The sequence below is a fragment of the Rhea pennata genome, chromosome 10 (genome assembly GCF_028389875.1).
Source record: "Rhea pennata isolate bPtePen1 chromosome 10, bPtePen1.pri, whole genome shotgun sequence".
NCBI classification, from domain to species: domain Eukaryota; kingdom Metazoa; phylum Chordata; class Aves; order Rheiformes; family Rheidae; genus Rhea; species Rhea pennata.
Genome location: NC_084672.1, coordinates 2,999,072 through 3,025,167, shown reverse-complemented (window position 1 = coordinate 3,025,167; position 26,096 = coordinate 2,999,072). Strand labels below are relative to the sequence as shown.

Here is a 26,096-nt window from a genome sequence, read left to right as displayed (position 1 = left end):
CTTCCCTCAGCTTCTTTTAATTATTCATAAAATTATTCTACACACATAGGTATCACAACAAATAGCCAACAGCTTAAATAGCTTCCGGGGAAAATAGATGGCTCTCAGTAAATGAATGAATTTGGAAGACAGTTTCAATAATGATAGAAGTTCAGGAGAGGAGGTAGGTGGAAAGAAGTGAGCCATGTGGGGTAGTTAAAAAAAAAAAAAAGAGAGAAAGAGATTTGTTCAAAATATGGAGTGTCTTTGGAGAAGGTCATTTTCCATCAACTCCGACACTCCTCGGCGCAGAAATTGACAGGATTCTGAAGAGTTCATTGAAAAATGGAAAGCTGAAATACCATAGATGAATGAAAGAACATTTACAGATCTACAGCTTGCTGATATTGCTTTGTTCCATAACAGCAGTGATAAGATGCAGGAAAAAGGAAGATTTTATCAATGGAGAGACTAGACTCATTTATTAAGGAAACTGAGATACCATCTTAGCAGAGGATGCTGCAAGTGAAGCTGATGGAGCAGTGTTGGGAAAGGCATAAAAATTATCTGTCAGACAGTGACTAGGCACAGATCAGCTGCATAGTGTGTAAGAATAACAACGTGCATAAAAAAAGAGCTGTGAGAAGATTCAATCCATGTTTCTGAGCCCTCTCAAACTTGAGCTCTAACTTTCCTTCGCAGCCTGATGGTGCTAGTCTGGTCCTTCAAGGACAATCTTCTGGTAAACTGACTCTGTCCTCTGCCAGAGCATCTCCCAGGTACTCCTTTGATTACCCCAGGATGGACACTTGCATACTCAAGTCCACAAGCTTCCTCCAGCTAAAAGAGTGGTAATGACTCAAGCAGTCAGCTGGGCAATAGCACCCAAGTTCAGCTCATGGCTGGGTGGTCTCCCTGCAGCTCCATCTACACCTTTCGGGGAAAATGGGCACACAAAAAAGTTTTTGCAGGCTAGGAGTGGGGGTGAAGACATACTGTGCCAGCAGCTCCCCAATAACTGCATGCAAGCATTTTCTCACCCTCCAGCACACATGAGGGGCAGCTTTCACTGAGGAGCAATTTACTTTGTACTTATCACAGGTTTAAGTCTTGCACGCTGGCAGGTAGTACAGAGCAGTGCGACATACCGAAATTCCTCCCTCAGCTCACTCAGCAGCAATTCTTATGTCATTCCTAGCCTCATTACAATACAACATCAAACTTTCGTGTATAGTGCTCTGCTCATGCCTTAGGGATGTTATTTTTTGCAATGATTTCCACGATGCACAAAATACTCAGAAGTGGTAGAAGCCTGCTGTACGTAGTCACCTTCAAGGTGTTGAACACTTCGGATCCTCACTGTCAAACCCCATAGAGCCGGCAGCTATTTTTCTGTAGAGGACTCGTCTGATCAGAATTACAAGACTTAAATAATCCATTTTGAGCTCTGACTCACAGTTAGGCAAAGCCTCAGCACTTACAGTTGAACTTGAATCCACATGAAAGATCACCTATTCATTTCCAAGACTGAGACAAACAGAGCCTATCTCAAGCACTCAGATTTGCCTGAAGGATTTGTGCATGTGCGCGTGTGCATGCATGAAATAGGTGGTACTGCCTGCATGCATAATTGGGGAATGTGTGTTTATATTTTAGCAGGCCGCAAGATTGCAAGGTAGGTTTGTCAGCATCAGCAAGACAGTCAGGTCCCCACCTGTCTGGTTTAAAATTGAAGAATGTCTGTATCAAGGGCATATTCGCTTGGGCATCAATTATCCCCATCTCCCTCTGAAGCCTACAAATTCCTGGAATGTTTGTGAATGCTTAACAGTAAATGATAGGAAAAAGAAGAATAAGAGCAAGAGAGAGAATTGGAAAAAAAAAAATCTTTTCTATTTAACTATCCAAACTCCAGCTCTGTTGCTTTCTGATAGAAAGATGGCCGGTAGCAATGGATGGGCTAAATCGAAAAAGCTTGACAAATCTATGGGCCCCAGTCTGTATCTAGCAGGATGGGGCTGCCCACTAGGCCCATAGTACCTCTTACTGAAATGCAGCAGGAGCCGAGGACTTAGCAGGCAGGAAAAGGAACCGCAGGCTGTAGTCCATCAGAGGACCTGATGCCAGGGTGCATTAGCTGCCCAAGCTCTCTTTATCAGGTATTGGGGAGTTAGGCACCTTCAGATAGCAATGCCAACATTCAGTAAAAAAGGCGAGGAGCCACAAAAGTAGCAAATGGGATAATAGGAAAGAATCTTAAATTCCTTCTTTCTTTAGGGTTCAGAAAACTGATTCAAGCCTGCAAGGTTGATTTTAGATTCCTCCACCTCATGTGAGGTGCTTAAGTATCTTTGTGGACCTAGCTTTCAGTAATGGGAACCTCAAGGATCAGATCTTAAAAAGTGCCAGAGGGAATAAAACATTGAAACCTGACCTTTTAAGTGAGGCTTATTTCATTTTAGATACACTTCCCTGATATTTATTTTCCTGAATATTTTACTCATGCACATACTGAATGAAGAGCAAAAATAGGCACACATGAGAAGAGAAGATATGTCTATTTTGACAATGTTGACTTCGTTACAGTTCCACAGACTTGGGGATATTGATTTCGGTCTATTTATACATCTGCCTCAAATGTTTTCAACAAGGTAATTTGCCACAAGACATAAACTGAAGCAAATTAGGTTTCATTTTGAAAGCCTTCTTGCTGTCTATAGATTTGACAAGAAAACCTGTGTCGTAAAAACAGCCAAAATGATGGAGTTGAGAAAATATATCTATATTTTTTGAATGTCAATGGGGTATTATATAGCAGTATGTGTTTATTGAAATAATGTGAAAGTTAAGTTCTGGTACCATATCATTTACCCTATCTACCATTCTTCCCAGAGATGTTATTCTCTGAAGCACAGAAGTATGTACATACATAGGGTGATATGATAGTTTTATGCCTAAAAGCGTGCAGTTACAGGATCAGGTCATATGTCAGATTGTTTCAAATTTTTGCAGAACTGTTCAAATAAGTAACAGCAACACACTTAGTAGCTGGCTGAACTGAGGCTTATGGTTTCAAACCTGAAGTCATTTAAATCAAAGGTTGTAATGCAGAAGAAATGAATGAGCTCTTAATTAAAACTATATCAAAATAGGGAGTGAGTCTGGTCAATCCAATTTTTTTCCAATGCTTTTACCTGATCAGTCTCCATACTAGTACATAGTATGATGAACATACCTGAGAGTGTTGGTAATATTGCAAGGACAGGTCTTGTCGCATTTGAGGCCATAAAACCCTTCTGGACACATCCTTTCTTGGCAATAAATCCCTTTAAATCCAGGGTCACACATACACGCTCCATTTACATGGTAGCACTTTGCACCGTTTTGGCAGTCACATCTTTGAGTGCACTGAAAGCCATATGTCCCAACTGGACACTCCTCTTGACACCTGCAATGCAATATGTGAGACATGATCCAGTCAAATATTATAATCTAGTCTGCTTATGACTTTTACATGGGAATGCTTTTGCTAATGAACTAAGCACAAAAATTGTAGCTCATTTAAGTGATATACTGAACTGATAAAATCATTGGGATGATATGCTATTTTAGGCATGTAAATTGCTGTTAACTCAAAGTGTATTAATTTCTTTCCAATTATTTCTATCCAAGAGCATTCTTATTTCCAGTACCCTGATAATTCCATTCATGAACTATGAAAACTTTATATATGTTGAGATAATTGCAAAAAAAAAAAAAAAATCATCTGATTTCTCCTCATTACATAAGGATTGTACATCTTCTTTAAAGATATATGGTACTCTCAGAGTGATAATCAGGATCAAAAGAAGAGGTGAGCTATTAACCAATACTAAATAAAATGTTCTCCAGCAAAGCATAGTTTTACTTTCCCTCTATGCTGTTGTTGGATGTGCTTTATACTGGTAGAACATCTACTCCTTTGTCTTTCGCGTCTGTTCTGAATAATTGCAGCTGTTTGCATCTAAAATTTGCTTTTCATCTCTTACTCCAGGGATGCTCAGTAGTATAAAACCTCAAGACAAATCACTTTCACTCTCCTTAATGTAGTATCTTCTCCAAAATTGCCAACGTTTGTAATACTTGATACACATAAAAATGGAACCTGCAAACATTAGACACAGATTGTTTTAAATTGCACCTTTTATGCACTGTTTAAAATATTTCCCTATTGGATACATTATGAAATCTGCTAAAAAGTCTGTTTCATTGTCCCATACAACGAGTTTAAGAGATCATAATATCTCCTATTTGGAAAAGCTCAACTAAAGTCCTAAAGAAAGCAAATACTTCTGTGCTTGACATAATTCAGTGGTTTCAAAATTCTGCAATGAGTCAGTGCTACAGTTTACATGATCCACCGTGAAATACAGATACGCCTTTTCAGTTAATGAAAAAAAAATCTCCAAAAGCCCAATTCCCTTATCGCATGGATACCAGATATTGGAAATTGCCTATCAGCATTAATTTAATCCTGTGCATTGATTAAAGTGTATAGTATAAACTCTGTAGACAGAGGTGACTGTTAAATGTCTTTCTGCAGGTCATTTCACAGCTGGCAGGTGAGAGTTAATATAATGATCAGTAATAAAAGATGAATGTGTGATGCAAGCCAGGCAAAACTGCAATGAACACAGTCAGTATTTAAGAAGAGTATTACTTTTGCAGCCTCAGACAATCACCTTTTACTAAAAATTTATAATCAAAGCAAAAAGCCTAGCTAGTGATTTAATTGCATCAAACACCAACATGTTACGAGAGACAAGTTCTGGAGTTCACACGAGACCCCAAAAGAGTGGAGCAGGTGACGACTAGAAGGGAATGAGCTCAGGGGATCTCCTGGTGGCCACGGCTGCTGGCTCTGCCAGTCGCAGGGAAGATCAGTGGCAAAGGAAATTACCAGCAATGAATGGGTGGCATTAGGACTAAAACACTCAAAGCAAATGAAACGCAATGAAGAACATATTAAGATGCCTGATGCCTCCATTGCCATATGCAGCTCTACTAGTTAGCAGGAGAGCACTGTACTCAACGAGATGAATACTTAGTCAATAGTGTACTATATCATTTTATATTTATAGAAGATGAAGCATTACCTAGCAGGGAGAAAAGCATCTAGAAATGAAATATTGACAACCTAATCCATTTACATAATTAGCCCTTTTCTACTAACAATTTAACCAACTTATTTATTTGGAGATCAAGCAGCTACTGCTAATGAATTTTATACAAAGAATACTAATAACGATTCCTCTGGAACATAAGAATAATCACAGCAGGAATTAGCTTTCTACTTAAACATCCTTCCTTTGCAACATATCAATCTAATGTGTCCATAACACCATTAACAACCAGATACATTGTTCAATTAAATTACAAAATGAGCTGCTAAGCCCTAGTTATGTTTCTTGTTTAATTTACATTGCTTTCTGCCTATCTGGGGAGATTCGTATTATAATATCCACCGAACTTTAATATGTACTATAATTATTTGGGTTGGGATAGGATAATATGGCTGTCACCTGTAGAATTAATGGAAGCAATTTCACAAAATATTAAACATTAGACAGCCCACTTAACAGATGAGCTTAGTATACACACCTACATTTTTTCCAAAGAAATCTTTTTCACAGAACAGAGCTGTAAGATTTTTTAGGCTTTTGTGTTTGTTTAGTTTTAAAACAGCAATTGCCACTCACATAGCACAGACAAAAACTAAAAGCCTAAGTCCACTAAATGGTGCTCCTGCAGACCACCATTCTGTAGACACAGGATACAGATACAAGCAAAACAAGAGAAGTCTGCTCATATTATCATAAAAAATGTGGTGTTTACCCTGCTAAGATTCAATCTTTGGGTTTAATGGCAACATGGAAAACAAAGCAAAAGCAGTATGTTCGCTTTTCCTGGCAGCCAATGAATTCTTAGACACCCCATCCTCAGCTTCTGGCTCTGCTTTTGCTATTATTCCTTTGCAGTTTACAAAACACGCATTTACATGACAGCTTCAGTCATTCCAGCCTGGCACAAAGCTGCCTGGAGTTATCAATAAAGCTTGTCAATTTACTAGAGATATTTAGTGTACTGCCTCTTCCTGGAAAACAGGTAGGGAACAAACTGGGGCAATTATATTCCCGCCAACCTTTATGACTATTTCATCTCTACAAATATTTATCTAACTGTATGTTATTATCTGCTGTACAAGATGACTGACCATAGTTTTATACAGCATTTATTGACAATTAAAAAGGATAATAGTCAATAACATGTGTTTACACTTTATTATTTTTCACAAAATCTGTTATTAGCATGACTATTTTTCAATGCCTTTTAAAATTTCAAAGAAAATATTATTTTGTTAGGCAGCAGCATTCTTTTGCTCTACCTGCAATTATATTTTAACACTGCCATAGTTACATGAGATTCAGAAAATAAAATAGTCTTTAAACTAAAATGGTGCTGACCAGTTTGTCTCATCGCCCATGCTGTATGAACACATTACTAAGGAAAGCAATTTAGCCTTTTAAAAAACCTTGTGCCTGCTCCTGCCATCGCTGCAATCAATGGACAATTTACCATTAGCCAGCTGTAGTTAAGAGCAAGGCAGAGGCACGCGTGCCTGCTCAGCACGAACCATTACTGGCGGTGTGCTGTCTGGTCCGAGCAAAAGGCAGAACTTCAACTGAATATAATGGGCCCAAGGTTTCACCTTCCTCATTACAGGCTGATTAGATAAACATTTTTAAACCTTCTGAAAACCACCTCAAATGGCAGGAACTGCCAGGCTTTCCTTGCTGCTACAGAAGTTTTCAAAACTGTCCTTTTACCTCACTTTCTCTCAGTCATCCTTTCACACTCCGACATTTTGGCTCTTCTTCCTCTCTCTTGTTATTACTCTCCTTGCTCCAGGAGGGGGCAAGTGAACCATGTCCAAGGGCTTTGCTTGGTTGCAGGTCAACAACCTGCCCTTCCCTTGGCTTCTTCTCCTCCTCTTCAGGCTGAGCTCTCCTTCCTTTCTCCCTCTCTCCTTCCCTCAGTATCCTCAGGCCACATCCCTCTTTGGAGTCCAGACCTCCCTCCTGTCCCTCCAAGTATGGACCTGAAGTGCCCTCTGAAGTCTCAGAGGTGGCTCAGAGGGCAAACACCTCTGCTTTTGACAGCAGGCAGAACTGGATCTTCTGTTTTCTACTTGCCCTTTCCTTTCCTAGTCCCCAACAGATCTTCTACTTTTTTGCTGGAGTAGTTGGGCAGCTCCACTCTTCCCTCACACCACATTCCTGTAACAGAGCCAACCCTTCTGCTGCATGTCCTCCCTTGTGGCTGGGGCTTTATTGGCAGCTGAGCAAAGAAGCTGGCTCAGCTGCAGGCTATTGGCTGGGAGCTCCTGACAGCTCAAATGCTGTTGATTCACCTACAGCCAGGAATCGATCTATGTCTGCAAAAACCAAATGTGGAGACCTAGAGCCAGAGGGCCTCTGTCAGCCTGGCTGTGTGTGGGCAGGACTGAGCATGATTTGTGATTGAAGTGTGGCCACTAGGACAAGTGCTCAGCCTGCACAGTTGCTTCTTGCAGTGAAAATTGTGTCTGAAGGAAAAGAAAACTATCACTAGTGACAATAATTATATAGAACCCTACCAAATATCTCTGGGACCCCAACATCACTCTCTTTAAATGGAGGAGGGGAGAAGAGAAATGCACTGATGTCTCCTCCATTAAGTTAATTTGAAATAATTAACATTTCTAACATCTTCAACCATATGCAAAACCTGACATGGTCTCCCAAGCCCCTTGCCAATTACTGCTGTCAATGAAATGGAAACAATGAGCATCCACATTTAATGGGACAGCACACAACTTTCTGAGCTCCAGATCAGTATTTGAAACTGGTCTGTTAGCATGCTTTTAAAAACCTGATGATTATACAATGAGATAAGAAATGAGAAATTACAGCAAGCTTTGCTGCATAAAAGTGTAACTGTAACATATGTCCGCATACCTGTATTTGTATAGTACCTGTATAGTACCTATACATTCCTCTAGTTCTAGCTAATAAAAGAAAGGAAGATAGAGGAAAAAGGGTAACAGCATAGAGAACACTAGCGAGCTGTGTCCGGGATCTGTGGGAATCCTGGTGAAACCATCCAATTGCTAGTGAAAGCTGCATACAAAAGCTTATTTTACTGCATCTTCCTTGTCATTGTTAGCCCTGCTAGCAGGATTAGCTAGAAGGCTAAGCCAGCATATGCTACAATCACACCTTGACTTTGCTGTGTAGTCATTTTGCTAAATCCATGACACCTTCGTAAAACAATATTATCATCTTCTCAAAGTGATTTATGGTTGAACATTCTCATTTATAAATTTTGAGGATTTATCACCTTTTGCTGGTGTCTGAGGTGGATCAGCACCTGAAGCAGCACAGAGGGGCTGATAGAAACATTTAACTGCTGCATTGCTTACTCTTGAGGATATTAATTTGTACAAATACGGTTCATTTACATATCTTGTAAACATGTAATGCTCTCTAATAAATTTATCACTGTAAATATCTAAATTAAATTTAATCCATTAAATTTTAAAAGTTACATTAAAAGAACTGTAAATGGAGAGCATTGCCAATAAAAAGTAATAACACTGCCACATTTATAATGCCTGAACTGCTTCAGGAGGATGAACCTAATTGCAGCAATAGAGTTATAATACTGCCTTTCAGAGAGCAAGACTGCTCTAGAAGGGCTATAAATATTGCCAGTCCTTGGTTAAAAAAAAGAGGCTTTGGAGTTTTGGTTAATTTTTTACCTGTCTCCCATATACCCGGCCGTACAGAGGCATTTTCCTGTCACAGGGTCACAGTGTCCTCCGTTGTGGCATGGACAATCCTTGCTGCAGTTAATTCCAAATGTTCCAGGAGGACATGGCTGTGCACACACCAGCCCCTGGTAGGATTGCAGAAAGAGCAATATTTCAATCAACAGTCATGATGAAATGAATTTCCATATGAAGCCTGGATATTTATTGTCCTTCTTGCTAAAACTGGATTTAATTGTACTGGCAGTATTTCTTCTGTTTAAGATAGGCTCAAGACAGTCTCAAAATTCTGCTGCCAGAGTTAATGCCTTTCTACCATATCACCAGAAGGGATTTTTCCTTCCACTGGACAGTCAATGATAATTTTCCTTCTTTGGCTTTTCCCTGGAAACTGCAGCTGGGGTAGCAGGATATTCAGTACAACTTGAACATAGAGACTGGAGGGTATGGGAGAAGTTAAAGGCAATTGGAAAAGCCTACAAAGCTCTATATGGTCTGGCAGGTTTTTTGAAAAGAAGAATCTGAAAATTTGTTGAACTGAATCTGGGTAAGTGTCACAAAGCGAACATTTGGGAAGCAGGGAGCTGCTGGAGAAGGTACCCTGGAAGAGTGAGGTTCTGCTAATTGTGATAGTCTGCGATGGTTTCTCCCAAGCAGATAGCCCCACTGAGGCTTTCTCATTCATCCACAGATGCCAAGGCTCACTGCTGGAGCAGTCCTTTACTGCTCTTCAGATTCTACCCCCCTTCATCCCTTCCACCGTTACTCAGCCCCTGCACTCATCTTCAAGCAGCACAGGATGACACCTGCCACCACTAACTCATTGATTGTTATAAATAGCTATAAATACTGCCAGTCCACCAGCAATGCAGTAGCCTCTGCAGTCAGAAGTGATTTTGCAGTAGAAAACCAACCTAAAAAATCTCTGACAGCTCCAAATCTCTGACTGTTTTTCTCCTTCTCCTCCCTGTCCAGGTATCCCTGAAAGTGGAGAAGAGTCTGTTCTTCTTGTAGTGCATCCTGGCTCTGGTCATCAGGAGAGACAATTTCTTGGTAAGTCTTGTCCCAAGTGTTCAGCCCCAAGGCAGAGAATTTTACCACCAGTTGTGTCTTTGAGGAATTAATCTGCCTAATTCAGGTGATTTTCCCGAAAAATATCACCTAATGTCCCCTGCCAAGTGTCAAGGTCTTGCAAGAATTTCCCTAGATTTTCTTACAAGCCATATATATTTTTTTACATGAATAAACACTATTTTTCCCTCAGCTCAATCTGAGGCTGGCATCTATCTGAATAACTTCTGCCAAAACAAGTGGTCTGGCAGAGTTGTGATCTGAAGATGGGGTCCTATAATGGAGAATATCTGGTAACTGTAGCAAGTGGCACTGCTGCCAGTGCCATGCACAGTGCAGCGCTTGATAGAAATGCAATTTGCCTGCCCCTATTATTATTTACTTTAATCACTCAGAAGTACTTTTCCCTAGCCCAGCCCTAGGGACTGTGAATTTTGAACAAAGCATGGATTAGATAAACCTTACACAAAACATAAAAAGGCAACATTAATGGCTGCTGTTGCTTCTTGGGGTTCCCCTCTCAGCAGCTTGGGAAGTTTAGCAACATCAGCAACCCCAAATTGGAGAGGCTGCTCTTCAATGTAATCATAAAATAGATACTTCAGGCCTTTCCAAAACAGTGATAGGTGGCTCCTTGGCTATAAAATAGACAGACTGGCCTCAGTTCAAGAACATTCAGATTACAGTGTAAAAAAAATGGTGTCTCTGGGCTTGAGTAATACATAACACTATATATCTGAAAGTGTAAGTATCCATTTATCTTGATAATAAATACTTTCTCCCTTCATGTCTCAAAAGGAGCAGGATTTCTATCAACAAATGATGAGAAAGCAATACTCTATGATGCATCCCCCTGGAGCCAAGAGAATCTTTAGGCATACTTTATGCATTAATATGTACTAAGGGAATCTAAAACATCCCTCTCTGGAGGATCAAATGTCAGACCAACATTTCCCGCTGCTCATGCATCTAATCAGCAAAGCTTTCTCCATCAGCACCTTTTTAAAGGCCCTGATCTAATCAGCCTCTGCTTTTGACATTGTTTCCTATATTATTACCATTTTGCAGTACAAAAAAGATCTTTTTTTATGCTCCATTTTCCCATTTAACTTCCCTCTCCCCTTTTAAAATCCATGACAAAAAGAAAAGTAAATAGAATCACAGAGTCACGGAATAGTTGGGGTTGTAAGGGGCTTCTGGAGATCATCTGCTATAACTCCCCTGCTCAAGCAGGGTCACCCAGAGCAGGTAGCTCAAGACCATGTCCAGTCAGCTTTGAATACTTCCAAGGATGGAGCCTCCACAGCCTCCCTGGGCAACTGTTCTATCAAGTATACAAAACTAAAAATTATAGTTTGGTCATAAAGCCCAGAGGTAAAAGCCCAGGAAATGAGAACAAAGCAATGAGGAGATTAGCAGACTGGGTTGTATTAATGTGGCAGCATGATGCAAAGCCTTCGGAATGGGACTTGGGATCAGAGTGTGCTGCCAATGACAAATGTTCTGCCCTGTAAGAGGACATCACTGCTTTCCTAGCACAGTGATCTAGTCCTCCAGAAGTGGTTTTAAGAAACACTGTAAAAAGCCAATTTAACCTCGCACCCATTTCCTGAGAGTACTTGGACAATTTAATATTGGAAATGAGAAAGACATGTAGAATTAAACCTGTAAATTGTTGATTAAGCCCTAAAGCAGCCACCCACTAACACCCACATCCACAAACACAGAGAAGCAGAAAAAGCCCAATCTAGTAGAACATTGGAAGCCACATTTTCTTGACTAGCTCAATAGTATATGCTGTTAGCCACCATTCCCTTGGTGAAAAACATCATAGAATGGTAAAATCTCACAGGAAATAGTCTGTATAATTTCTTAGGCTTCCGGGAGACTCTGCACTGGGTGGGAGAAAGGGGGAGGAAAGGGATGTTGCAAGTAACGAAAGAGCCAGCCTTTGAAGACCGCAGATCCAAGGAAGAACTGAAGAACCCCAGAACTTCTTCCTGCTCAACTTGTTGCCTAGCCTCGTATACCCCATGGGCAGCAAAGCCCCTATGGGAGCTGAGCTGCTGCTAATAAGTCCCATATCTCTACCCCAGGAAAGGATAAAAGTTGAAGCACATTCAGCAGCAAAAATATCCAAGTGATTTCCACTTGTTTAAATCTAGGGAGAATTCTCTACCTCCAGCATGATGGCATATACAGCACATACACACGGTCTCAAGCCTCAAAATCAGCAAGTAAAATTCCTAATGTCAAAGAAAAACTATCCATGGTATAAAATAAAATGAACAGTCTAGCAATCCCGTCTTTCCTGCTTATTTACAGACTCTAACGCCTCACTTTGCAAACCACTGCAACCACCAGTAGTTAAATCTATAGCATGAAAAAATACTTTTTCTTATCTCTCTGTGCACTGAATTACTGGCTTTTCATTAAAACTCTAGAGAGACCCTTTATACTTAAAACCTCAAAATTTACAAGCTGAATGCTTTTACTTATAATTTCAGTTTCTTCCCACAGAACACACTCTCTCTCTTCAATTTTCAGTTATGCTTGTTTCAGACATCAATTGTTAACTCCAGGGTTTCTTCGGGGATGGAGCAGCCAACAAAACAGTTTTCGGGAAAGTCTCTCTAGGCCATTAAAAATGCAGAAAAGAAAGTCCAAGCTGCAAGGATTAGGGCAGAAGTGGACCAGTACACACTACCACAGGAGCTGTGCACCCCTAGTGCTGTGGTTCTTCTTAAGATCTATTCAACACCCTAAAGACTTCAATAAGCTTCCTGCTCAATTTTGATATTACTTAATCTCTTTTGTAACTTTGCAAAAAAAAAGAGAAAACAAGCAAAGAAGAGTCCAGCAAAACAATTCAGATCCTCAGAAATACTAGCATGCAGACTATTAGAGAAGCTGAAAAAAATATGCCCAAAGTAATGTTTTGATGTTAATCACCTTATCAACCAATGCTTAGGGATAGTGGCAGAATGGCGTGATAGGCCTCAAAAATAGTTGAATCGCTTCCTTTATGGGTTAGCTCCACTGTTCTTTAGGAAATAATATTTTTTTTGTCTCAACTGAATGTCAGATCAGAGTAAGGTTCCACATTCTTACTTAGTTTCTGAATAGTTTTGCCTACACTGTCATTTGGAAGGTAATACTATCATCATCATTTTGGCTGTGGCCATGCAGTGAGAGATCCTCAGTACACAGCTTCCACCAAAAAGGTTGTGCAGGGATGTTCTTCTCTAGTTTTGCTGTCTCAAAGCCACCTGAATCTCACGGTTGGTACTTTTTACCTAAAAGTAGCTCCATGATCAAACATTCTTGAGAAGCTAAATGGAGGCAGCATTTGCTATGCTAATCTGAAAGAATAAAGACTTCTCTCTCAGCCCCTAAAGGTTTCAAAGGGATTAAGGTCCACATTATAAGTTATAGAGTGTGATGATCTTTAGGGTCTTGCATGTACTAGAAAAATCACAGGACTTGTTTGCATTAAAATCCAGCAAGATTGCCAAGAGACTAATTGTCAGGTATGGGAAAAATGCCAGGAAACTCAGCACAGCTAAATGGTATGTATGCTTTTGAGACTTGGCAAACCCCGAGAGAGTTAATTATCACATTATTGATAAAGTTGAGGGCTTTTGAAATGTTTGGCCTTGTTTTCTTGACACAAAGGTTTAAAGGTTAGGGTAATTTGCTCTCTCCAGAGCAAGCCCTGATGCAAACAAATCTATTGCAATCAATGGGAATTATGCCTGAGTAAGGACCAGACACTGAACTGAACTCTGAGTCCCCATGTATATTCCTTCTGCATTAATGACTGCTTGAGCAACTGAATTCACCTTGCCTTCTCCCTCTCCCTCTCTCCTGAAAGGAAACCAGTGCAGTGCTTTGGGCAATGTTCAGCTGAGCTTTGAGCCCTGCATCCTGCACGAGGGCAGTGTGCAATGGTGCAAGGGTACAGTTCCAAGGAACTGTAATGCAGAGACCACATTTTTTCTCTCTTCTGCTCCCACACAGCAGAGTCATGGGCAGTTACTCTCCATCTTACTATTGCATGTTTAACTATATAATGGTAGGTACCAGTCATGGACTGGGGGCCTGTCTGCTAAGTGCTGCACACACACAACAAAGGCTTTCAAACTGGTTCCATCCTCAAGATATGACAAACAGCAGAGCCCATGGGAAGGTCCCTGCTGTGACAGCAAGCTTCCTATGCCAAGCCCTAAATGAGGGATGCGTATGAACAAGCCACGTACCATCCATCCGGGTGGGCAGGAGCACTCCCCCGTGATGTGGTGGCAGATTCCCCCGTTCTGGCAGGGGCAGCGCAGTTCACACTGAGCTCCGTGACTGCCGGGGGGACAGCGCTCTTCACAGCTTGGTGGGGAGAGAAGACACCAAAACAAAGTGAACATTTAAGAAAACTTGCAGGAAATTGTAAATGAGGAAAATCTATACCACAAGGCATCATGGGAGCCCTTATTTAAATCCCTGATCTCAGGAATTGTCAGCTGGCATTACCAATTAACCAAGATTTCTTATATTTTTGCGCCATTTATTTTTTATTTATGTGCCAGTGACCCAGTCCTGCAAGGCTGATGCATGTACACAATCGTTATGCAGCTCCTAAATTCTACTCATTTCAACAGGACAGCCCATATCCATAAAACCAGCCCATGTAAGTAAGTGTTGCAGAATGAAGCCCTCAATGTGAATTACACAACATAACAATAAAACAAACTGCAGATAAAACAAAAGGATAGGATTGAAATGCTTGAAATTTCTCCAACTGCTACAAAGTGTTCACATTCACAGTGTGTTAAGGGCTGGCAAGAACTCAGCATCATTTAAAGGCTATTTAAACTCTTTGGGTCTCTCTCAATACCTAGGATGCCAATGTAAGACTAGTCCCTGGAAAAAACAGTGTCTTTTAGGCACATTGGTGCTTTTCAGCATTGCTTCTTCCTCTGCTTCTGGGTTCACAAAGTACAGACGGTTCCTCCCTTATCCCAGCTTTCTCTCTTGATAAGGATGTTCATGCAACATATCAGTGGTTGGCCCTGCAAATACTTACTGCTGAGAACAGACATACTAATGCCAGTGGGAACACTGCTAATAGCAAGCATAGTCTCTAGCAGTGAATGCTTATGGGACTGAGGTCATAAGCTATGAGGAAATCATGTACTAAATGAAATATTCAGAAGGTATATAACTTATTTATGCATGTTAATAGTGTCTTTATTATTTATTTTCTCCTTAGTGCAGGCCAACAAATAATATTAAGCAGCAAAAGTATTAAGACACCTGTAATAGACCTCCAACCAAATTCGGTAACTAAATTCTCTTTTAACTTTAAATAATTTTGAAAACCATAATTACTTCTGAAACTACTGAAAGATCTCTAATGAAAACTGAATGTTACACAGTGAGCAATTTTAAAAAAGAAACTATTGTTTGCTGTCCTAAAATTAATGTGCAGATTTTGTGAATTCTACTGGTAAACTTTCAGTGTGGTATATGGGGATTTAGCTACCTGATTCTCGTTAAAGTTAATAGGAGTCACAACACTAAATCCCTGCTCACTGTGCTAAAAATTTACCCCCTAGATAGTAAGCTGATAAACTTAACAGTAATGCTTCCTCAGTTAGATTGAGGATGTCAAATAAATTGGGGATGGTAAGTCCCATATGATAGAGCTAATGAGTAAAATGTCCAATTGCTTATAAAAACTGAGCTGTAATTTGGATCATATTCACATACTGAAATTAGGAACAGCTATAGTTGTATGAGCTGGAAAATATCAAGGATTTTTAAGTTCACTTAAGCACAAATTTTATTTTGCTATGTAGACAGATATAATTAGCAGCAAAAAACAGATTTTCTTTGTTCAATCTCCCTGAAATTCTATTAACAGATTACGATGGAAAGAGGAAAATATATTGATTGTGTAAATTTTATCAATTACTCATTCCATTAAAGGTACTCAAAACAAGGCTATTAAATGATGCAGAGTGAAATGCACCTGTCATTGAACTTACAATACCCCTGTGTATCCGGGAGCGCAGTGACATTCTCCTGTTTTATGGTCGCAGGTAGCTCCGTTGTGACACTGGCATTTAAACTGGCAGCCCTTTCCGTAGCTCCCGGGGTCACAGAGCTCCTCACAGCGCCAGCCGCGGTACCCGTCCGCGCAGACACAGGCACCCGTGATAGGGTTGCAGAGGGCCTCGTTCTGACACTGGCAGCGGTTGCTGCAGTGGGGGCCCCAGTGATCGCTGTCGCAACCTGGGAAAGACACATTCATTTACTGAGATGATTAGGTAAAAGTGCATCACAAGCAGCTCATCCCATCCTCTTATGCTTAGGTTGGCAAGCAGGCAAAGAGGCACTGTTAACACCAGAAACTTTCTCAAGTTCCCTCAAACTTTTTAATACAGCCCCCCAGTCCAGCAAGGTGCTTTAGCATGCAAGGAGACAACAGCACTAGTTACATGCCTAAATTTGAGGACTTGTTTAACACCTTTATTAAATCAGGACCTAAATCTTTTAATATCCTGTTTCTTAGTGCTCTTAGATAGCTGGAAGGGATGAATTTATAGTGGAATTAGATGCAGAGGATCACATCCTGATTGCAGTGTAGTTTAATGTGGGTAGAATTGCCAAGCAAGTCCTGTAGATTTAATAATGTCATCAAATATTGTTTCTTTGCACTGTTCCCATAAGATAGTAAGTATGATAATCTAAAAAAAAAGGTTTTCTTTTCTTTTCTTTTCTTTTCTTTTCTTTTCTTTTCTTTTCTTTTCTTTCCTTTCCTTTCCTTTCCTTTCCTTTCCTTTCCTTTCCTTTCCTTTCCTTTTCTTTTCTTTTCTTTCCTTTTTTTCTTTTTTTTTCCTGAAGCAAAGAGAAAAAAATACTGCTAGAGACTGGGATTTCATGAGGCTTTGCTTAAACCCACTGCAGGCTTACAGATGAAGGTAAGGAGTGTATATGTCAGGTAATTTCTGTGCTAGCCATAGTCCAATATGCTCTAGCATTGGTGAAAGGCTCGTGGCCATTGACCTGGAGGGGAGCTTCCCTGCAGTGTGCATTCAGGCACAGGGAGAAACCTTCACACAACAGTCCTGCCTCACCCAGGCTCCTTCTTTGCGGGCCACAGAGCAAGAGCCTTTCATTGAGTATGCAAGATGAGAGAGAATTCAGCATTACAGAAACAGCTTGATCTTGATTTGCCATAAAAACAGTAATCAGCACCTGCAAAACACCCATTTAATATGTATGCATTCTAGACTGCTGACACGAAACACCCAGAGGTTAAGATTTCCTCAGCTAAAGGTCAGCAAAAAACGGGTTTCTTCAAAATTCCTACCCTCCACTTAACAGTTCTGTTAATAGAGCTATGTCAAGGGTGCAAGGAAATTGTCATTCAGAACAGAGTTGCTGGCAAAATCTCTGCAAAGACATGGTTACAGATCATTTTCCAGGTAAACTTTATTGCACTCAGAGAACTGGTTTCAATTATAACAACAAAAAATCTTCTACTAGTGTAAAATCCACTGCCACATGGGAATTGAGGATGTAATTTCAGCAACATAACTGTCTTGACAAACTCCCTCATTTACAAACACGTAAACTAATCCACGAGTGGCACTTATTCCTCAGGCCAGAATCTGTTTCCAGTGTTAGCAATGTATATGCAAAGCACAGCCATGTAAGAAGCTCTTGCCCTACAAATTTCATATATGTTTGAGATTCTGTTGTCCTTTTTCTTGAGGTGGGATGCTCATTGCTCAATTCTTGAGCAACTGTGTCAAAGGCCAAAATGAACCCATGAAAATACACAACTCCAGAGTCTCTCTCTCCGAGGGGATCTGCAAGAGCTTGCCAGATGCACGTGCAGAGACATGGTTTCGTGTCCTGCTGACAACAGTATGCTGCATACCCCTGTGCATACTTCTGCCTGTGCCTCACACAAGTTTATTGCTTAGCCTCACTTTTCCTGCAGCTGTAAACAGGGTTGATAGATCCTCACCAGCACTTCTGGGAGCCAAGCAAAAAAAAATCTTACTTTTTACCAGTCTTACATTATTACTGAGAATCTGTGAGAAGAGCAGATCTATCTTCATTGCACACAGACTCTCAGTAAGATTCTGTAAGCTTTGTGGGGCAGGCAGCAAACGTACTAGAGCTGATGGAGCTCACCAGCAATTTCTCTTCCAGAAATGCTGATTTGTTTTTCTGTAGAACTTGCAAATCAAGGGATCCAGTTCTGCACCTCTACAGAGGGTAAAAATCTGAACGAGGATAGCCAACAGCCCTCTGGCTGGGGAAGTGGGATACAAGAATCACACTTTACCCTGCCTGAATCTGGAACTTGATTCTCACCTCACCACACCTCCCACGGAAGCCTTGGCTGCCAGGCTGAGAGGTGCTCGGGCTGATGTGATTCCAGCTGCAATTAATTTGCTTAGTATGGATAGGCAATACTCATTAGAAAAGGAGACTTAGACCTTGGTCTTCCATGTCTCAGATGAGTGCTCCAACCAGTAGATTAGTCTGCTTGGTTTGTGTTTTTCACTTTGAAAGAAAGTGAACAAGAAAGTATATGTTTTATACGATGGGAAGACTATTTCCCACCATCAGCTTAAGCATCTTGTTTTGCATTTACACCATCTGCCCCAAACACAACTCCTTTGTAATACTTCGTAGCATTTAGGTAAGTCAATCTTGCATAAACAATAATTTACTATTTATGTTTTTGGTCACATGCTTGCTTTCTCCCTGTACCTATTTTCACTCTACAATTTAACTACAAGGAAGAACAAAATGTTCTAGGAAAGAGCAGAAATTCTTTCAATTGGTTGTAACATCATAAAATACTCAAATCGGGATGATAAAAGAAGCCTGTAGTGACCAGAAAACCAGCTGACAGTTAGATAGATTTTCCAAAGGGTTCTAAGTACAAAGCATCAGTGATCATGCATTGCAACATTCAGTATGTTTAGCCCAAAGTAACTAGCCAAAATGTTTTAATTATCTATGAAATAAAACAGCTTGGCATACCAGATAGATACTAAGAATATGAATTTCACAGGGATTTATTAGGGAGATGACAAAAAAATGAAGATTAAAGTACATCTGAATGCTTATGGAAGAGAAGGAAAAAAAAATAGGGATAGGATTACAAAAAGATAGGGTTTGCTCTGTGTCTCATTTACTGTGCCTGATACAATCCTGGCAGTCACTGGACTCCTTTTTACATTCCTAAAGCTGTGAGCAAGTTTTCACCATCATTCTCTATATGGATCTGATCCTAAGCTGTAATGTGAATGCATCGGCTAACATCTTGTTGTCTCTCTGGTGGCAGGATCGTCTATACCTATTGATAATTTGGTCCCTGGTAGCTTTAAGCCTTTATCTCAGACAGCAAAGTTTTTCCACTTTTAGTTGTCAGTTCAAGTCACGACGGGCAGGGGCATCACATTCAATATCAATTCATCCACTGCTGACTAATTGCAATGGGGTACGATGAAACTTGGTGGCATTGTGCTAGTGTGAAATTTGTGATGATGGAGCATCATACTCACCTGATTTAATGTTGCAGTAATCTAACACGGAAATAAGATCTTTGTTGCTCAAAGTGTATCAATTCCTGTTTTTTTTTTCCACTTCCTTCATGTCTCATAGCCCAGTGACAGACTGCAGAGATGCAAGTAAATTCTTTACGTAGGTAATTTCATTGGGATATTATGTGATATTTATAATGTGGTAACTCACAAATCGGCATTGAGGTAACCTCTGTACCTTTACAGAGATCGAAAGATACAGAGTTTATTAGCTAAATCCAAGTGCTTATTCATATGAGTAGTTCCACTGAGCTCAACAGGACCACTCATGTGTGCGAGACTGCTCAAGTGCATAACTAGCTGTGGGACTGAGGTCTAGTACTTCCAGCTGGAGAATAAAAAAACAGAAGCAACCAAAGACTTCAGCAGCCTCCACCCATTTCACATTTTTCTATATACATCAGTGTGGCAAATCCTAGCTGGTATGTGACTGTTCCCGAGAGACTGGGGAGAGTACCTTTGGAGCTGTGGAAGCCAGTTGGACTTCAGGACCACCAGCACCACATCTCCTGTGGCCGCTTGTAACTACAGTCCAAGTCTAGCACAGTCTAATCCTGCTCCTGGTGATATAGCCTCTTTGTGCTACCATAAGAGAGATAAATAATAATAGCAACGACATGTGAACAGAAAGCTGATTAAAGCTTACACAGGAGTTACACTGTAAATGCATATGCCATTAAAGATGTCAAAATGATACAGAGACTTTAACGATATCATCAATAAGAAAGGCAACCTGAGAGAGGTGCTGTCAGGGAGCTACAAATGCTCCCTTTAGACGGCGTGCGTGTTTGTCAATACCGTGAGAGACGAGTCTGGAACAGCTCGCGCTCCCCGGGGAGGTGCTGCATTAATGGGAACTGCCATATTTCAGGTCACATGCTAACATTCCCTGGCAAACGTGCTAACTTACTCACTTTCTCTCCTTCAAAAATATGACTAGAGATTAATTGCCACCAACAAAAACAAATATAACTCTGTAAAGGACAATGTCGGTTGCCTAAGCATAATTACAGTTGTCTGCATATGATAGTACGACAGGTGAAAGATTCATCCCTTGGTGGAAACACTGCTCAACACAGCACAAACCATCTTCTTCCTTTCTGCATCCCTACCCCTTCTCCCAAATCTCGGTGTCTTCCTGAAGGAAGGGCTAATTACAGGCAGCTGTGACATCCCACCCCCAATCCTGTTCTGGTGCAGCCAGTTAGGTCCACATCAAACACACAGTGAGGCCACGTTGGACGTGTTGCTTCACTGCCAAACGGCTGTATTTCCCCCCAGGAATGACCAGCGAGTTGCTGTGCTTTGGGTCAATAGAGCTACCCAAAATTTAGTGCAGCAGCACAAGCTGGACAAAGACAAAGTAAACACTCAAGTTTGAAAATTTAGCAGATAAATAAAGTGACTACTAGGGAAAGTATGCCATTTATCAAACGACTTGTCTCAATGAGAGGGAGTCAGTAGTGCTCTTAGAGCGCTTTTCCATCACAGTGCAGATATGCTATTAATACGAAAACAGCATCTTCTATCACAGCAGCACCAGAGTCCGTGGTCTTTAGGTCTCTGCACATTTTGTTATCATTAGCATAGGCCTGTGTGTATCTATTTTCAAAGCTAGTGACCATCCTCATATTCTAGGTGTGCAAAGGCAGTGGGACGTTCGTAAGCGCTCTGCAGAAAACACGGCTGAAAAAAGCCAGTGGATGCAAAAAAGCAAGTGGATGCGTTTCAGAGTTTGAGAACTCAGGACCAAATGTGGCTGACAGCACCCTGCAGTTAAGCCATGCTTTCAAGGAACTTCCTGAAAATTTGCAACAGAAGTGCAAAATGTAGCTCATAATCAATAATGAATATTCCAGAATATTTCTAAATTCAGTTTGGAATGTTTAAATGAAATATTAGCCTTTCTAAAAGGCAAGCAAAAAATCAAATGAACTTACTATATCTAGGAGGGAAAAGTTTATCATGGATTATTTTAGAATTTATTTTGAAATTAAAGCTAAGTTCTCCCCTAAATATAATTGCACTACCGTAGAATGATTACATGAGTACAAATGCAGGTGGAATACAGCCCAAACTGTATTTTTTTCTCTAATTCAGTTTTGGAATCCGACTAGGTTCAAAAAGCTTGGCTACTACAAAGCAGAAATAGAAACAGCAAAAGCTAAAAAATATGTCTGGACGTGGTGGAATAAGAGATTAAAATATTCAATTACCTTTTTATTTCCTGTACTTAGCCCAACAGCAAAATTGCAGTCCCTGTATTGAGCTGATATCTACCCACAGTACAAATATGATTCATTTTGGCTCTTTTCAACACCTTTGGCGACAGAAGCCAAGAGTGCAACAGGTTTGAAACACGGTCCATGAAGAGGGAATCCTCTTCCTGTGACAGCTCACACTACTTAATGTTTGGCTCTGGGCAGCACCATTAATCTCACGTGCTGGCGTTACGAGCAATACCAGTAGTTTCTAAAGGAATGAGCCAGTGTGTTGTAAAATCATTTCCTGATCTGCTTGATTCCAACCCACAAGACTGTTTATCTTGTAAGACTGTTTATCCCTAGAGTTTCCAACACATGTTTATGGATCATGGCTGTTCTCAAAATAACCTAGATTTTCAAAAAAGCACATTTTTTCTCACAAATGCTTGGAGACCAACATTCAAATTCTGTGATTTCAGAACGAGAGAACTTTGTCTACATGACCACCATGCTAGTGGCTAGTGGCACATTGCAGCTATTTTTCTTCTTCCTAACTGTATCAACATGATGATAATAAATCATGAGACAAGATGTGTTGCCCAGATCATAAATGAGGGAGATCCTCTAACTGTCAAAGCAATAAACAGGTTGGATTTCTGCAAACAAACACTTTTGGGGATGACAATGAAGTTGATAATAGACTTTAAGAAATGATCCTGCTGAAATATCATTTAGATTATCTGAAATGTGTTGCAAGGAAGTAGTCAGTAGCATTGCTCAAGCTGCACATTAATATTTTCCACTATAAGATGCTATTTTCAGTTCCTGACAACTTCTCTGTTATGCAAAATTTACCAGATCCAGCTTCAGCTTCAGGCTCACTCACTGTTGGGGTCAGGGGGAGGGGATTTTCTCTTAAATCAGTAAAATAAGGCAGCAAGTTTTGCATGTTAAAGAACATTTTTACCTCCTTTTGCCAACAAGCTGGGACACCTTTTACATATAGAGCAATAGCTTAAAATTTGGCAGAGCAGTGTCCCACGCTCAGGGATGTACTTATGTGCTCCCAGTGAAAATCTACCTGTATCTGGCCAAGTTATAAAAACTGCAATTTGCAAACAATATAATACAGATAATTCATCGGCTACATCCCTCACAGATTTCATCTGCATTAAGCAGTCTGCATTAAAGGCTTCCAGGGCTTAGCGGGATTTCTCTTACAATTGTTCCTAGCAGCAGCCACAGGCCACTGCGTGTTTAATCTCCATGCGCTAAGTGGTCCCCAGAGAGGATGAGAGCCTTCTCCTGCTAGCCCATTAACCACACACCAGAGGTTTGTTCTGGTCCATGCTGATGAACCCCGCACAGATCAGCTTGATGACATTCTTGATAGAATTTTCCTACCCTCCATTTGCTTTTTAGGGAAAAACAAACAAACTAGGGAACATTGCAGATAAATAAAGCATTTAACTTATGAAGCGGGTGTCTCAAAAATCAGAAAATGTCAGGCTGAAGGTTGGAAGTGCAGTGGTAATTCAGTACTTGTGCCTATGAGTTACGATGCTGTCTTTAATCATGAGAGTAGAGGCTACTGTTTACACGCCCTGGCATTTTCTGACATTGAGCAATTTGCCTTGCAGCCTTAAGGTTCCTAAACGTAATTTTCTGTGCAACAGTGCATGCTCTGAACTCATTGCACTTATACCTCTGATGCCAGAGTTTCAGTCACAGCATCTACAACTATAATGAAGAAAATGCAAGTTGCAATGTTTACTTCTCTCAAACTGCCCAGAATATATTTTGCATATGTAAATGTGCATTTGTAAACTATCTACCAAAGTGGCAAGAACCTGTAGTTAATTTGAGACTGACAGACCTCGCACTCAGTCTCATTTTCCAGATTTATAGATTAGTCTTCATCAGACAGAAGGGAAAAGATGGGAAGGGAACATCAACAGATTTTCCCCCAAATGGATAGACTATTATTCTTAGGAGGAAACTAATCTACTCTTTTTTTTTTTCTTTTTTTTTTTTTTTTTGGTTGATTTGTTTGGGTATTTTTTGTTTTTATTTTTAATAGAGACAGGAGAACAGCTTTCGACCTTCAAGAAAGATTGTACTGATTCTCTGAAGTTCTGTGTTAGTATCAGGTATGAAGCATGATGAAGCACGTGGCTGATTTAGGTCGTGATTTAATCTCAGACGACGATCTCATTAGTCATTGACTCTCCAACATGTGGTACCTAATTCAATCACAGCACTTTTGAAACCCTGCAGTTTACTTAGCATCCTCTGAGGAAACACTTTCTATTGAAAGTAACCCTTGTTTAAAGAGCATTTCTATGGTGTTCTGTAAAAAGGTTAGAAGACTTACCTAGTCATTCATCTTATTTTTGGACAAATGAAAACAAAATAATTCTAAGTCTTCTTTCAACTAGAAAAGAAAAGTTGAGTGTTTGGATGTCTGCCTGGTCAAATCCCACAAAGAACTCAACATATTTTGGAAGCAGCAAAATTGAAGAAACGTCTACTCCTGACAGATATCAAAGTGTTGGGTTTTCAGAATTTCCATCATGAGCTATTTTGACAGAGTCTTCAAAAGAAGTGAAAATTAGAACACAAAAAAAATCAGAGAAGGCTTCCTACTTCTTTTCGTAGAAATTACTGCTTGGTTAAATGAGCCTTTAAGTCTATTGACACTCTAGACGTTACAGGGAATTTAAAACCATGAAACGCTGCATAAGGGAGTGACAACGTTCTACCCAGCACTGGCTGCTTCGCTTCTCATTGGAATTATTTAGAGAAGATGCTGCACTCTTCAAAATGTTTTTTCAGTGTCATATTAATGGGAGACAAAGTCTGTTCTTTACCTAGAATTTTACTGTGGTGAATTAAATGGGCAGAGTACTAAGAGTCTAATAAAACTAAATGAAGTTACTATCTTTCCTAAGTATGAAACCTTGCTCTGGCAAAACTTCCATCAGCACTTACTGTTGTTATTATTATCGTCTGGACCAGGACTGTAGTAATAGGATCTGCAGGTAACCTCCTTCCAAATTCTGTCTTCCAATCCACTAAAACTTTCTCTGTCTGTCTGTCTATTTCTTTATTTAACATCTATAATCAACTTGAGATGTTTTCATTGACTATATCATGAAATTTGCTGTAATGCCTCTGCAGAGAAGTACTCAGTTTTGCCAGTATAAATAGGTAGAAACACTGGATATGTCCAAAACAGTGCAGAATGGGTATAGAGAAAAGATCAAATGTCCTTCAACAACCAAGTATTGGCAAGACTGTGGCTGTAAGTGTATTGCTCCAAGGTGACCGAAAGGAAACTGTTCAGGGTAGAGGGAGGACTTTGTCCTTAGAGAGTAGAATCTCCTGGCACAATGTCTGCCTGGTATGCTGCAGTACTGAGGATGCTGAAGTAGCGCACAGTGCATACAGCATGACACAAAAAGCTTGGTCTTCAGCTGAGTGCCTAGCAAGGTAGTGTTGTGGAAGCAGAAACAAGCCCTCTTCCCTTTCTCAGTATGTAAATGCCAGTTGGACTCCAATACAGTTTAGAACAGGGCTGTTCCAGCACCTGTAGTAGGCTAATCATGTTGGATGTCCTTCAGTTACATCTTCATCAAGCTTTCTGCAACTGAGCAGGAGGACAATGTCCATCACCTGAGGAACTGACCTTGATAAAAGAAAGTGGATACAGCCAGTGAGGCTGGCTTTGCACTTTTTGACTGTGGAGGGGTATGAACCACAAGGTTTACTGAGCCTCAGAAGGTCGCACTGCTGATATTCTGCCAGATATGTAATATACCTTTATTTGCAGTGAAAGTATTGCTTAAAGAAGAAACGCTGCTTGCGACTTAAATAGCAATTGATATAGAGCATGCTCCTTCTCACTCCCATTGCTACATGAAGATATGTATATCACTTCACCTTTGACTGCACAGAACATGTGCAGAAAAGCTTGGGTGAACAGAGCATAAAATGCTACTATATCACAAGTATACAGAAGAAATGCTACAGCTAGCTAGCCAGCTTCACATTATACCATAAAGATTCACCTTCATGGGAACAAAGAAACACATCCCTCAGGCATAACATAACGCACAATACTGACTCATCAGTCATTTTTAAGGTGGTCAATAAGCAATTTATTTTATCGCATTGATATTGAAACCCAAAGTAAACACTGAGGGTTGTGGTACTTGCTTTTATTTCCAGCGGTGGAGCTGTAAAATAAAAGGAACTGCTACCTCCTCTTTGCCACAGTCCCATCTGACTGGCTACTACCCATGCACTGCTTCTCAGCAAAATAACTTCAGCTCAAAGGATACTCTGCTGCAGTAACTGAATCTGGGA

At 40.3% G+C, this 26,096-nt stretch overlaps 1 protein-coding gene across 2 annotated transcripts in view; it reads right to left on the bottom strand.

Moving 5' to 3' along the window:
- The window catches only part of MEGF11 (multiple EGF like domains 11), a 196,848-nt gene that overhangs the window by 78,587 nt on the left and 92,165 nt on the right, over positions 1-26,096 (bottom strand). For both annotated transcript variants that reach the window (XM_062583487.1, XM_062583488.1), the window contains exons 3-6: positions 15,940-16,186; positions 14,158-14,278; positions 8,819-8,955; positions 3,215-3,427 (exon numbers count right to left, since the gene is read on the bottom strand). In XM_062583487.1, coding sequence (XP_062439471.1) covers positions 3,215-3,427; positions 8,819-8,955; positions 14,158-14,278; positions 15,940-16,186 — 718 coding nt within the window. The remainder of the gene's footprint in view (positions 1-3,214; positions 3,428-8,818; positions 8,956-14,157; positions 14,279-15,939; positions 16,187-26,096) is intronic.